The 14,323-nt window shown below is 44.9% G+C and overlaps 1 protein-coding gene and 1 long non-coding RNA gene across 3 annotated transcripts in view; one reads left to right on the forward strand and one right to left on the reverse strand.

Moving 5' to 3' along the window:
* The window catches only part of LOC310868407 (endothelial cell-selective adhesion molecule-like), an 81,578-nt gene that overhangs the window by 64,384 nt on the left and 2,871 nt on the right, over positions 1 to 14,323 (forward strand). Inside the window, exons 2-7 of one of the 2 annotated variants that reach the window (XR_014570090.1) lie at positions 1,738 to 1,889; positions 3,891 to 4,098; positions 4,629 to 4,784; positions 6,187 to 6,309; positions 7,447 to 7,576; positions 12,333 to 14,270. Coding sequence is in view for 1 of the 2 variants with exons in the window: in XM_083778845.1 (XP_083634971.1) it covers positions 1,738 to 1,889; positions 3,891 to 4,098; positions 4,629 to 4,784; positions 6,187 to 6,309; positions 7,447 to 7,576; positions 12,333 to 12,897 (1,334 nt within the window). In the remaining variant the exon portion in view is untranslated. Of the gene's footprint in view, positions 1 to 1,737; positions 1,890 to 3,890; positions 4,099 to 4,628; positions 4,785 to 6,186; positions 6,310 to 7,446; positions 7,577 to 12,332; positions 14,313 to 14,323 lie in introns of those variants that run through there. The other variant, XM_083778845.1, reaches the window with a different exon arrangement.
* The window catches only part of LOC310868423, a 120,304-nt gene that overhangs the window by 61,180 nt on the left and 44,801 nt on the right, over positions 1 to 14,323 (reverse strand). The gene's annotated exons all lie outside the window — the stretch shown is intronic.

Raw genomic sequence — 14,323 nt, forward strand, 5'->3', positions numbered from 1 at the left:
CACGTTCGCACATGACGCGCACATGTAGCCTACTGTATTATCCCATTTTGGGCGGGAACCCCTTTTGGTGTTAGCATCATGTCATGCTTTAGCTATTGAAAAATAGCAGATCTACAAGCTCATCTACGAGCTTTTACATAATCGTAAAACAGGGAGAGAAAAAAATACAGTGAGGGGAAAAAAGGGTGGGTGGGGCATTCAGATTTGACAGGGGCCAGTTTCGAATTGCAGTCGTCCGTATAGGTGCCCTTTGAGAGAGGTTTTGAAGGAGTCAAGGGATTTGCATGTCTTAATGACTGTCGGACTCGGTAGAGCGTTCCACATTTTGGTGGCCTAAACACGCCTATCCTCCTGGTGGAGACCTCGCCGTGCCCCGAGGGGAACGTTTTCTAGTTTCAATTGTGGCAAAAACCTGGACAATTTGTCAGTGAATGTTGAGTGAGACAATCCCGGGCCAACACAAGTATACTTTAGAACAGGGGTTTTCAACCATGTGGTCCGGGGACCACCAGCGGTCCTTGAGGGGGTTCCAGGTGGTCCTCATGCAGCTAAATGGAGAGTTGTGAACCAAATGGACCCTTATAGGTCTTGAGAGTGTAAAATGAAACCAAATGGACCCTCCTATAATAGTACCAACATCAATATACAGCATGGATACTGGACAAATATTCTTTCGTTTTGGGTCTAAATCTCTTCAAATCCGTGGCTCAAATTCCCAAATAAATAATGGGCCTTGATATGAAAATGGTTGAAAACGACTGCTTTAGAATATGAGAAATGGTCCATTGTGAGGACAACAGAAGGAGAGACAGAGATAGAGAGGATGATGATGATGATGATGAAGATGATGATGGAGGAGAGAGGAGAAGAAAAACTAGTTTTAGCCTGCTGTGTGTCACCCTGCCCCTCCCCCTTCCTGCTTCTCCTTCACTACTTAGGTATTAACATGGAGGGATAAGGAAGGGCTCAGTAAGACAGATGTGCTCTTCTAATGACTCACGTGCGTGGGCACGCACGCACGCACACTTTTTCTCACAAGAGTCACAACCTCTAATTATAGGACACACATGAGTTATATAGGTAGCGGTTGCCGGTTGAATGAGGAGCATTAACAGTTAACACTTGACATCACATTGTCATGACACACGCGCATCTCATATCCATTGATAGTCACTCATTTTGATGAGTGTAAAAATCAATCACTTTAAAGTTGAGATACCCTTTGTTCATCTTTGCCCCCAATGTGTTTTTAGATGTGAAGTGAAGTGATTGAGGAATGATTGTGAACATGTGTCCGCTGTCAGTAACAAATCTGTCTCTCTGCTGCCCCGCTCTGGCTAAGTAGAAATATTACACCTTCCTCTGTCCTTGTGACATTGTCAGTATTGTAGTTTTAGTTGTTAACCAGACCCGCCCAGAGCCATAGAGTATAAGACAGAGTTACGACATTGAGGGGGCAGAAAACAGCCTGGTCACGTGGCTCATGTACTCGCGCGAGCCCATTGACTCCAATGCATTCTGTAAACTTCCAGGTTGTCCCCCTTTTGAAGGTACTATGTAGTAGAGACTGGTATAAATGATAATCCTTGTTTTCTGAGAATCCATGCAGAACCATGGTTGTTGTTGTTGCGCACAATGATATATTCCTAATTTATCCATTTGCAACTCTGAGAACATTAAATGAACACGAGGACTAATGTCCAATGAGCTCCCCCTGACACAGCTCTCTCTCTCCAGATGTGTGGGCTCAGCTCCAGATGCCGAACAAGAACATGGAGGTGATACAGGGTCAGATGGTGGTGCTGAAAGCCTGGTACTCACCCGCACCTGGCACCGATAAAAACGCCAATACCCTCCTCTGGACCTTCGTGGGAAACGACACTCAGCTGGTGAGAAACAGAAACAGGGAGCTGTGTGTGGCGTGCGTGCGTGCGTGCGTGCGTGCGTGCATGCGTGCGTGCGTGCGTGCGTGCGTGCGTGCGTGCGTGCGTGCGTGCGTGCGATGAATAAAGATAAGGGACCTGGTGGCTACTCACACACACCTTGTATTGTATACTGCATACTATACAGCAGGGGTGGTCAACTTCATCAGGCACCACGCGATCTGCACATGAAGCATGCATTACTTTTCCAGAAAACAGATTATGTCACAGGGCAGCCCGGGCCCTTAATTAATAGAGACATTGCATTGACACATCTACTCAGCTGGAAATTAATTCATTAAATTTCATTAATTAACATCACAGCACGGAAGTGGTTATTTAGGGTTCCATGTCTCATGATAATGTTTGTATGACCTCAATGCAATTGTAAATGACGCACAAGGGACTACTAAATGGTTTTAACCCATTCTGGACGGGAACGGCAGATCTACAAGCTCGTAGCACAGCACTCTGTGCCGCGCTATGAGCTTGTAGATCTGCTATTTTTGAAAAAACTTGAAAATGTGGCCCAAATCTTTGAACATGTATTCTTTCACAGCGAACATTTTTAAGTCAAATCTTTGCTTCTGGGAGGTCCCTGGAACAACATATTTTCAGATGGGGGTCGGCGGCCAATTACATAATTTTCGGGGGGTCTTTGACATGAAATAGTTTGAGAACGACTGACACAAAACTGTATTTTTTTTTTTAATCGGCCTCAGGTCTAAATGGATTAAACATGCCTGTTTCATCTGGTTGTGGTCACTGGGTGTCTACTCTGCTGTGCTGGCAATCCTGTTCATCATTGAGAGGAAGGTGCCAATTATGCATGTCTGTAGAGCAGTGGTTTTCACCACCTGGAACCCCCTTAAAGACCACTGGTGGTCCCCGTACCACTGGTTGAAAACCACTGCTGTGGAGCACTGGTTACCCACATTTTTAGCTTGAGACCCAAAAGAGAAATTTTATGTCTCCCCGTAACCCAAACTAGTGAAAATAGCAGATCTACAAGCTCACAACAAAGCACTGTGATGCGTCAGCAATTTTCACCACTTCCAATTCATGGAATTTCTTTGATTATTTTATTTATTTCTGAAAATATTTGGGGGGATTTATATATATATATATATATATATATATATATATATATATATATATATATATATATATATATATATATATATATATATATATATATATATATATATATATATATATATATATATATATATATATATATATATATATATATATATATATATCTCTTTTTTAAAGCGGCCCAGGCCGTAGCGTAACGGTCTGGGCACCGGACTGGTAATCCAGTCGCAGTGTGCCGCGGGTTCGACTCCCGGACCCGACACGGCCTTTACTGCATGTCATCCCCCCATCTCTCTCCCGTTTCCTGTCAGCCTACTGTCTGTCCCTTCAAAAATCAATAGAAGGCGTAAGCTGCAAAAAAATATCTTAAAAAAAAAAAAAAATTATAATTAAAAGCAAAATGTATGAAACTAAAAATAAAGGGATATTTACCCTTGAGTCATCATGACCCATAAAAATGTGTCCACGACCCACACATACAGTAGGTCCCAGCCCACTGACAGTGCTGTAGTGTAGAGAGCATTTAACCCATTCTGACCTGAGATCAGATTCTAAAAATGTCTTCTACATCCTGGCAGTTTGATCTGCCATTTCCCTCCATCTGATCCCATACACTCGAAAAGATCTGAGTCGGGAATCATCACTCAGTGCCCTTGAGCAAGGCACTGGACCCCCAACTGCTCCAGTGGAGCTGCTTAGTGGTACCAACAGTATAAGACTGTGGTTGTACTGGTCAGCTCCCAGGTTTTAATGTGCGTGTCACTCTGTCTGAGTCTATGTGCAGGGCGTTGCGGGAAATGAGCACTTGTGCTCAGCTACTACCCTCACAGCAGTATAAATCGTGCTTCATTCTCATTCTCTCTGGTCTAGATAATCTCGTACACGAAGGAGTCCAGCAGCGTGGACAGCCCTCTGTTTGAGGGGCGCGTGGGCTTCACGGCGGCGGCGGAAATGCCCTCCACCAACCTGTCGCTGTACATCAACAACACCAAGGAGGCGGACTCGGGACGCTACCTCTGTCAGGTCATCGTTCCCCAGGGGAAGAGTCTCATGTCTGAGCTCACCCTCAACGTAAAGGGTAGGTGACACCCCATAACACCCTGTAACACCCTGTAGATGTCTGAGCTCACCCTCTACCTAAAGGGTAGGTGACACCTCCATAACACCCTGTAGATGTCTGAGCTCACCCTCTACCTAAAGGGTAGGTGACACCTCCATAACACCCTGTAGATGTCTGAGCTCACCCTCTACCTAAAGGGTAGGTGACACCTCCATAACACCCTGTAGATGTCTGAGCTCACCCTCTACCTAAAGGGTAGGTGGCACCTCCATAACACCCTGTAGATGTCTGAGCTCACCCTCTACCTAAAGGGTAGGTGGCACCTCCATAACACCCTGTAGATATCAATAAAGGCAAAAAGCCCCAAAAAAGAAAAGGTGGCCTTTAAACTTTAGTTTTAGTTTCGTTTTTAGTTTCGTTTTTTTCTTTTGCATTCAAAACCTTAAACTTATGCTTGAACCTTTTTTTTTCCTCTAGTGAAAGATGAAAAGGAAAACTGAATAAACCTGAATAAAATCTTCATTCTAATCCTCTCCTCTCTCACTCAGTGCCGCCCGCCGTCCCCAAATGCTCCGTGTCAGGGAAGCCAGTGTTGAAGGGGAACGTGACATTAAGCTGTAAATCCACTTCAGGAAAGCCCATTCCTATCTACAAATGGAGGAAAACCAGCCCGACGTCGGAGGTGTTCTTCTCCCCAATGCTCAGTGAGTAGGACCCAGCCAGGGACAGTGCCATGGAATGGTTCATTATCGTAGCTCAGTGAGGGGTGGGCACTTTGTTGATGGAGAGGGCCACTATAGTTCCACACTCACTCCAGAGGGCCACTATAGTTCCACACTCACTCCAGAGGGCCACTATAGTTCCACACTCACTCCAGAGGGCCACTATAGTTCCACACTCACTCCAGAGGCCCACTATAGTTACACACTCACTCCAGAGGGCCACTATAGTTCCACACTCACTCCAGAGTGCCACTATAGTTCCACACTCACTCCAGAGGGCCACTATAGTTCCACACTCACTCCAGAGGGCCACTATAGTTCCACACTCACTCCAGAGCGCCACTATAGTTCCAACACTCACTCCAAAGGGCCACTATAGTTCCACACCCACTCCAGAGGGCCACTATAATTCCACACTCACTCCGGAGGGCCACTATAGTTCCACACTCACTCCAGAGGGCCACTATAGTTCCACACTCACTCCAGAGGGCCACCATAGTTCCACACTCACTCCAGAGGGCCACTATAGTTCCACACTCACTCCAGAGGGCCACTATATTTCCTCAAGCTCGTTTTGAGCTTGTAGATTGAGCTTGAAGATTAGTATAGGGAAAAGGGGGCAGGTTTGTCCCTAAATACACCAGCATTCTTTTCTTTAATTTTAACATTACTCTTTATTGTACCTTCAATCAGGTTTCTGGAATCATATCAGTCAGTTTCCTTTAGTATTGGACTTTAAGAGATACAATACAACATGTTATAGATCAGTGGTTAGGCTGTGATCCCCCAAATTAATCATTTTCAAACTTGGATAAGCACTTGGAATGTAGGAGTTGAGGCATTACATTTTGTTTGACTCGGTTCCACAGATAAATATTGTGAAAATAGAAGATCTGAGTACAAGCTCACAACGTCCAAAATTGACCCACAGGTTGAGAACCACTAGATAATAAAATGACAACACACTTTTACAGTAGTAGAGCTTTCTCTTTGACCGCTTTAATAGCACACACACACACACACACACACACACACACACACACACACACACACAAACACACAGTACAACTTTAGAAATGTAATGCACAATGGCGCCCTCGTGTGTCTCTTTTTATTACTGTAGGTGGTACAGAACAAGCAAGTGCTTAACAAATGATCATAGTCCATGATAGTCCTTAACTGTGTGTGTGTGTGTGTGTGTGTGTGTGTGTGTGTGTGTGTGTGTGTGTGTGTGTGTGTGTGTGTGTGTGTGTGTGTGTGTGTGTGTGTGTGTGTGTGTGTGTGTGTGTGTGTGTGTGTGTGTGTGTGCGTGTGTGTGTGTGTGTGTGTGTGTGTGTGCGTGCGCGTGCGTGCGTGCGTGCGTGCGTGTGCGCGCGCACGTTAGATGAGAAGATAGGTACGCTGAAGCTGAGCAACCTGAGCAGCAACATGTCTGGGAAGTACGTGTGCACAGCCAGCAACACGGCTGGCGCCGAGAGCTGCTACATCAACCTGGAGATCGTTACATGTATGTGACCAAGACACTGAACATGACATAATATGTACTGACCATGACACAGCTGTCCTCCTGACCATGACACAGCTGTCCTGACCATGACACAACTGTCCTGACCATGACACAGCTGTCCTCCTGACCATGACACAGCTGTCCTGACCATGACACAGCTGTCCTCCTGACCATGACACAGCTGTCCTCCTGACCATGACACAGCTGTCCTGACCATGACACAGCTGTCCTCCTGACCATGACACAGATGTCCTCCTGACCATGACACAGCTGTACTGACCATGACACAGCTGTCCTCCTGGCCATGACACAGCTGTCCTCCTGACCATGACACAGCTGTCCTCCTGACCATGACACAGATGTCCTGAATATGACACATATTTCGTAGTCATGTCAGTCTTAAGACACTCCTCATGGTCAAGTGCAAAAGAACATTGTGTGTCTTGTCTATTAGTGGCATGCTTTTTAGTTTTAGCATGCCATAGCAAATTCTTCTTTTTTTAAATGTTGATTTTTTAAAGATAAATAATAATAATGTTTTGACATTTTTAACCTATAATAACATAATAAAAAAACAAAAAACAAAATAGAGGTTCCATGTTGTTGAAAGTAGTTAATTTAACCCATTCGGGGCGGGAACCCCTTTTGGTTACTTTAGCTGTTGAAAAAATATCAGATCATAGCGCAGCACCGAGTGCCGCGCTACGAGCTTGTAGATCTGCTATTTTTGAAAATGTGGCGCAGATCTTTTAATATAATGCTTCTGGGGGGAGGTCCCTGGAACAACATCTTTTGAGATTGGGGTCCACGGCCAATTACATATAATTCTGGGGGTCCTTGACATGAAATAGTTTGACAACCACTGACATAGAAACATGAGGTTTTCAAGAAAACTGTCACGATTTAGAAGACATTTGTAGACTCGTCCTCAGGTCTAAATGGCTTAATTTAACTCTTGAGTGTAGAAATGTCCCCATCAATGAACAGGCCATATGTGACTGTGCTGCTGTGTTCTGGTCCTGATGGCAGCCACTAACGCTGCTATGTGATTGGTCCTGATGGCAGCCACTAACGCTGCTATGTGATTGGTCCTCATGGCAGCCACTAACGCTGCTATGTGATTGGTCCTCATGGCAGCCACTAACGCGGGGGTGATCGCTGGAGCCACGGTGGGCTCGGTGGTGGGCTTCATCATCCTGCTGCTCTTCCTCATCTTTCTGGTGAAGAGGAGGAGAGACATCGAGGATGACATGGCCAACGAAATCAAGTGAGTTTGGATCGGTACAGGCTGTGTGTGTGTGTGTGTGTGTGTGTGTGTGTGTGTGTGTGTGTTTCTGTATGTGTGTGTGTACGTGTGTGTGTGCGTGTGTCATGCACTAGGGGATGCATGGCAAAACAGGGAGTCCACACAAGAGCATAAACGTTTTGTAATGATATTTATTATAATAAGATAATTAAAGAATAACAAAATAATGAAGTGTGGGATGTGAGGATATGAGTCATCAGTAATGTGTGCAGTGTGTGGATGCATGGAGAGTGGTGTGTGCGTGTTGTATTAGCTGGTGCAAAACATAACTCAAACAAAAGGTCGGTTAGGCCCTTGAGCCAGGTGGCAACCTGTAACAGGTCCTGCTTGCAGGGAGGACAGAGAGAGACTGAGCTCAGCCAGGAGAGCTCCCTATATAGTGCCCTAAGCTCCGCCCACCTCAGGTGAGCATTAATTGGGCTGACGGCCTGCTCCACTCTGCAAACACAGAGGTTGCTGGCTAGCCTACAGTGAGGCAGAGGGGGCAGGGCCGTCACACCCCCCTCCATAAAAATGAGGTTCCACCACATTATCTAAAAGGAAAACAAAACACAAATTAGCAACCAAGAACCAATATCATCCAAAACTAAACAAATCCAATAGCCACCTAATACTGTATAACAATGCCCCTGGATGCTCATTCTCCTATATAATAGTCCAGCTGTGGCCCCACTGCCCTCCGCATCTGCCCCGAATTAGCTCTGGCGAAATGACACTTGGGACAGGTGGGACTGGAGAACTACAATATCAATCTGCAAACCATAACCCAGGCTTAACAAAACAAGAAAATGTGCCCCTGTTCGCTCAACTATTAATACTTGTTACCTCCTCCACTTTGCCATGCCATCCTGCCCCCAGCCTCAGCAACCTTGTATACCAGGAGCGAATTAAGAGAACCAGAGACAGGACAGCCTATAGTGACAAGGAAACAAAATCACAGAGTGAGCAACAGTACAACACAAAACCAATCTACAATCACATTTTCAAAACCTTTTGATATGGAACATGACCAAACTGTGGGTGTGACAAATCCCATCCCATCCTTCTCTGATTTGACTTTGGAAGGGACGTCGATGTATTGTGATTTGTAAAGTATTGAGAAATGTTCAACCGACCTGGAACTGCCCCCGTCTCTGTAACTCTAGGTGAGGACCTAGTCACTCTGGCTGTACAAAGAGAAGGATTCACCGTTCCTGCTTTCACTACAGTCTGACTTGGGCAACATTGTTTTGTCACACGTCGCCTTGATTTGCCATGTTTGTTTTGTCGGTTTGATGAACAGTTTCTCTGAACTGACATGGGCCATTTTCGAGTGATCACATTCTGTACCTGATCTGCCCATACTCGCTCTCCACAGAGATCATTACCGAGAATTATGTCGACACCATCAACCGGCAACTCTGACCGCACCCCCATGTGAACCTCTCCACTCACCAAATCTGAAACGAGAGACATTTTATGCACTGGAACAGGAAAAACACCCATTCCCATTCCCTGAATTAAAATAGACTCCCCTGTGTCTGTTTCAGATGAAAAAGGTAATATAGAGGCTCGCACAAATGAATCAAGTGTACCACAGTCTCGCAGTACCTTTACTGGCACTCTTTTGTTACTTCCTTTGACCGCCAAGAACCCCTCCGAAATGAATGGTAGATACCCATCCATCCGTGGCTGCAAGCGCGAACCCTGCTGAGGTAACGCACCTGGCCTAAGTGAATTGGCCAGTGCAGCTGGTCTTATCTGTGAACTGGAAGACGAATCTTTAGATCTGAGAACTGGACATTGAAGTTTCCAGTGTCCATTACCTTTGCAGTAGTGACATACCTCACCTGAGCTGTCCTGCCCGCTCGGTTTCACCACATGGTCAGCCTTGTGGCTGTAAAACTCAGAACTGCCCGTTACATGAGAAAATGGATCCCTGTAACCTTGTGTACTCTGGTCACTGAAATTGCCTTTATGAATCAACATGTATTCATCAGCCAAGACTGCTGCCTCACCTGGAGACTTTACTTTCTTCTCTGTGATGTATGTGGCAACATTAGATGGCACTGTGTTCTTGAACTGCTCCAAGACCACCAGGTTAAACAGTTGTTCGAAATCATCAACCTCAGATGATGAACACCAACGAGAAAACTGTGTAGTTAGATCTCGCACAAATTCCACATGAGACTGACCATCACATTTCCTCCAGGTACGGAAATGCTGTCTGTATGCCTCTGGCACCCTCTCATATATTTTTAACACTGCCTCTTTAACTTTTACATAACTCCTAGAGTCCATATGTGTTAACGCAGCAAATGCCTCTTGTGCTTTCCCTGTGAGTACCGACTGCACCATTAAAGCACAATCTGCATCTGTCCAATTTTGTGCCTCTGAAACTCTGTCAAATAAGAGAAAGAAGGTGTCAGGGTCCTTTTCATTAAACCTGGGAAGGAGCCTCAGGCTACTGCCAATGTCCATAGCTTTGACACCTCCTCCCCTTTCAGTATTACCATTATTCAATGCATCTGCTGATAACTTTCCCTGTTCAACCAACTCTAGCTTTTTGCATTCCAAATCTAATTTGGCCAATTCAGTTCGTTGTTTAATTTTTTCCACTTCCAAGGAATGTTGTTGTTTTAACATCAAAAGTTCTTTCCTCCATTTGAACTCAACCTCTGAACTGACCTCATCCTCCTTGTCTTCAACAGGCTGCAAAATGCCCTTGTCTACCAGACCACTGATTAGACCGGCCTTCATTGCTGCCTTGAGCTTTTCTGTCACTGTGATGTCATAATGTTTAGCAATAAACAATAGCTGATCCTTTGAACAATGATCAAGGTACTCCACTGAAGGAGACTTAATAAACTTATCCATAGCTGAACTCATTTCTCTGTTGGCAGGTTACAACAAACAAACAAAAAAAATTAGCAACAAATCTAAGTGTTGGGGCTGTGAATTACAAGGTGCAGTACAGTAACTTTAAGCAAAATGGAACAAACCCCCCCCTAAATTACCTACGATTCCTAACTAACTTACCTATCTTAACCTACCGTCGGCACCCGGGCATGAGGATTTCTCCCCTCCAGCCACCTAGTGTGACCCCCAAGATCCGCCACTGACCAAAACTCTACTAAGAGTAAATCAAAGAAAAGAACAAACAGCCAACACCCTAACAGTGAAGCCGCTAAGGGATTTGTTCCAACCATAAACAAAATTAACACCTGCCAAACACATCCCAACACTTACCTCTGTTGTAATGCTGCACTCTGAGAACTGGGGCCAAATGCACTCTCTGTCCGGCTCCTAACCAAAAAACAAACAAACTCAAGTGTGAAACTCCCAACCAAGACAAACTCAACCGAATTTCAAAAAAACTGAAAAAACTTTAAACGAATTAATCAATTAATAAATCAATTAATCAATTATGTAAGGACGAGCCCCCATTTGTCATGCACTAGGGGATGCATGGCAAAACAGGGAGTCCACACAAGAGCATAAACGTTTTGTAATGATATTTATTATAATAAGATAATTAAAGAATAACAAAATAATGAAGTGTGGGATGTGAGGATATGAGTCATCAGTAATGTGTGCAGTGTGTGGATGCATGGAGAGTGGTGTGTGCGTGTTGTATTAGCTGGTGCAAAACATAACTCAAACAAAAGGTCGGTTAGGCCCTTGAGCCAGGTGGCAACCTGTAACAGGTCCTGCTTGCAGGGAGGACAGAGAGAGACTGAGCTCAGCCAGGAGAGCTCCCTATATAGTGCCCTAAGCTCCGCCCACCTCAGGTGAGCATTAATTGGGCTGACGGCCTGCTCCACTCTGCAAACACAGAGGTTGCTGGCTAGCCTACAGTGAGGCAGAGGGGGCAGGGCCGTCACAGCGTGCGTGCGTGGGTTTCTACGAGTAAAGATTTAAAGTAAAGAGTAGAGAATTGATAGGGGGGGGGGATATTTGTGGAGGAAGTGGAACTTGGAGGGATAGCTTGTTCCTCCACATGCGTTACTACGTCCTCTGGGCGAAAGGTGTAGAGAAGACTGTGTACTGTGACACATGCTTATTCCCCCCACACACACCAACTGTAGTGGTCAGCTGGGAATGACCAAATTGGGAGGAAGAAACTGAAAAACAAACCAAAACAAACAAACAAATAACTAACACCCTTCTATCTATACTGTACCTCTCAGGGAGGACGCTCAATAACTAACACCCTTCTATCTATACTGTACCTCTCAGGGAGGACGCTCAATAACTAACACCCTTCTATCTATACTGTACCTCTCAGGGAGGACGCTCAAATAACTAACACCCTTCTATCTATACTGTACCTCTCAGGGAGGATGCTCAAATAACTAACACCCTTCTATCTATACTGTACCTCTCAGGGAGGATGCTCAAATAACTAACACCCTTCTATCTATACTGTACCTCTCAGGGAGGATGCTCAAATAACTAACACCCTTCTATCTATACTGTACCTCTCAGGGAGGATGCTCAAATAACTAACACCCTTCTATCTATACTGTACCTCTCAGGGAGGACGCTCAAATAACTAACACCCTTCTATCTATACTGTACCTCTCAGGGAGGACGCTCAAATAACTAACACCCTTCTATCTATACTGTACCTCTCAGGGAGGACGCTCAAATAACTAACACCCTTCTATCTATACTGTACCTCTCAGGGAGGACGCTCAAATAACTAACACCCTTCTATCTATACTGTACCTCTCAGGGAGGACGCTCAAGCGCCCAAGCGCGTATCGTGGGCCAAGAGCGGCATGGGCAGCTCGGACATCATCTCCAAGAACGGCACGCTGTCCTCCATCACCTCCAACCCTCACGGGAGAGAGCCGTCACACCTCCACCACCACCACCACCTGCAGCAGTACCCGCAGCGCCCTCCGTCCGACACCGCCTCCATCATCACCGCCACGGGCAGCACGGCCGGAGGCTACCGACCCTCCCGCCAGCAGGGGGCCTCCACCCCGACCCACTACGGTTACAACAGCAACAGCGCCACCTTACCCCGTGGGCAGCCCGGGCCACCCGCCTCCTCCGAAACCAGCGCCGGCAACGGCAGCCCCACGCCCAGAACAGAGCGCTTCACCCCGCTGCCCCAGGCCCAGGCGGTGCCACAGACCTACAGCCAGCCACATTACCACCAGTCCCAGGTCGCTGCCGCCGCCGGCGGGCCCCCGCCGCTGCCCACTGCCGTGGTCACGGCCGCCAACATCTCCCGCATGGGCGGCGTGCCCATCATGGTGCCCGCGCAGAACCAGGCTGGATCTCTAGTCTAACGAATGCCTAAAACCAGCTGGTCGAAAAACACTTGGAAAATGACCGTGTGTCTTTTAACACTACTGGAAAGGGACGGAGTGCTTTTTGCTAGAGATTAGATAAAAAAATGGAATGGAATTTTAGTTATTGACACTCGCTCTGGGCGCCATGAAGCTTGATAGTCAAAACATGCAGGTAAAGACCTTCAAACACTGAACCTGGTTTGACCTGCTGAAGCCAAGTCTTTAAGTATAATTATTCTTTTATATTCAACATGCACTGTACACAAAGTATGTATACTTTCACTTTCATACATTTGTGTTGTATCTTAATTTTCTATTATACCAATGTATTTCTATTGTTGTTGTTTTTCTAGCTTTTTTGTTTTTTATTAGATATATTTTCTCTCCCTTGCCAACTTCAACTCTCCCGTGTCAACAGATGCATAGGAGAGGACCATGACACAGAAAAAAACACTTTTATTAAGGCATTGTTTCAATCAATTTAATGTAATTTGACTGAAATGTTGCCATAATCACTTTCATCTATTTTGGACATATTGTCATAAATGTTGCGAAAAATAATGTCAAAAACATCGAAAAAAGACTTTCAAAGATGTTCAGAAAAATCAACAAGCTGATCTACAAGCTCACAACGCGCCGTGGTGCGACGTGTTGTGCGCTTGTATATCGGCAATGTGTGTTGTAAGTGAAGAGAAGACTGCTCTGGACTACTCTCTAGGAAACGGAGACAAACTTGTCATTATACAGGATACAGTATGCCTCCTAATTAATCAAAGAAATTGGTTTATGGATATTTCCAAAGAGACCCGTTTTGCTTCATAGTTAATTCCTCTGAATTATGTCTAATGACCAAATGGAGAAGACCAAATTAGTGATAAGCACATACAGTACTGAATGTTTTATTTTCATACTACTGTATGATAGAACAGACTTTTAAATGATACATTCGGATAAATATGTATTCATGTATATATATATATATATATATATATATGCTCACAGCTAGCCTTTATTAAAAGTAAGATGTCATTCTTTTTTTTTTTTACATTATAATAGATTTAAAAAAAAATTGTATTCCAGTTTGAGCATTTTCCTCTAGTTTTCAGTTCATAAGATAACTTTTTGATTTGGTGCTTAAAGACATAAATATTTGGTAATGGAGCCCCTGCAGCATCCATCCCTCAGTCGTAAAGATTGAAGGTTACTGACTGCTTTGATGTAAATAAGATATTTATTGCCTGAACACAAAACTGCTTATTGTATAATATAATAAGCATAATTATAATGCATTGCATAACACATTGTGCCTGATCATGATCAGGCACAATGTGTCTTAACCCATTTTGGGCGGGAACCCCTTTTGGTGTTCTGTTCTACTTTAGCTATTGAAAAATACCAGATCTACAAGCTCATAGCGCGCCAC

The sequence above is a fragment of the Protomyctophum parallelum genome (genome assembly GCF_964188405.1).
Source record: "Protomyctophum parallelum genome assembly, chromosome: 1".
Classification (NCBI taxonomy): Eukaryota; Metazoa; Chordata; class Actinopteri; order Myctophiformes; family Myctophidae; genus Protomyctophum; species Protomyctophum parallelum.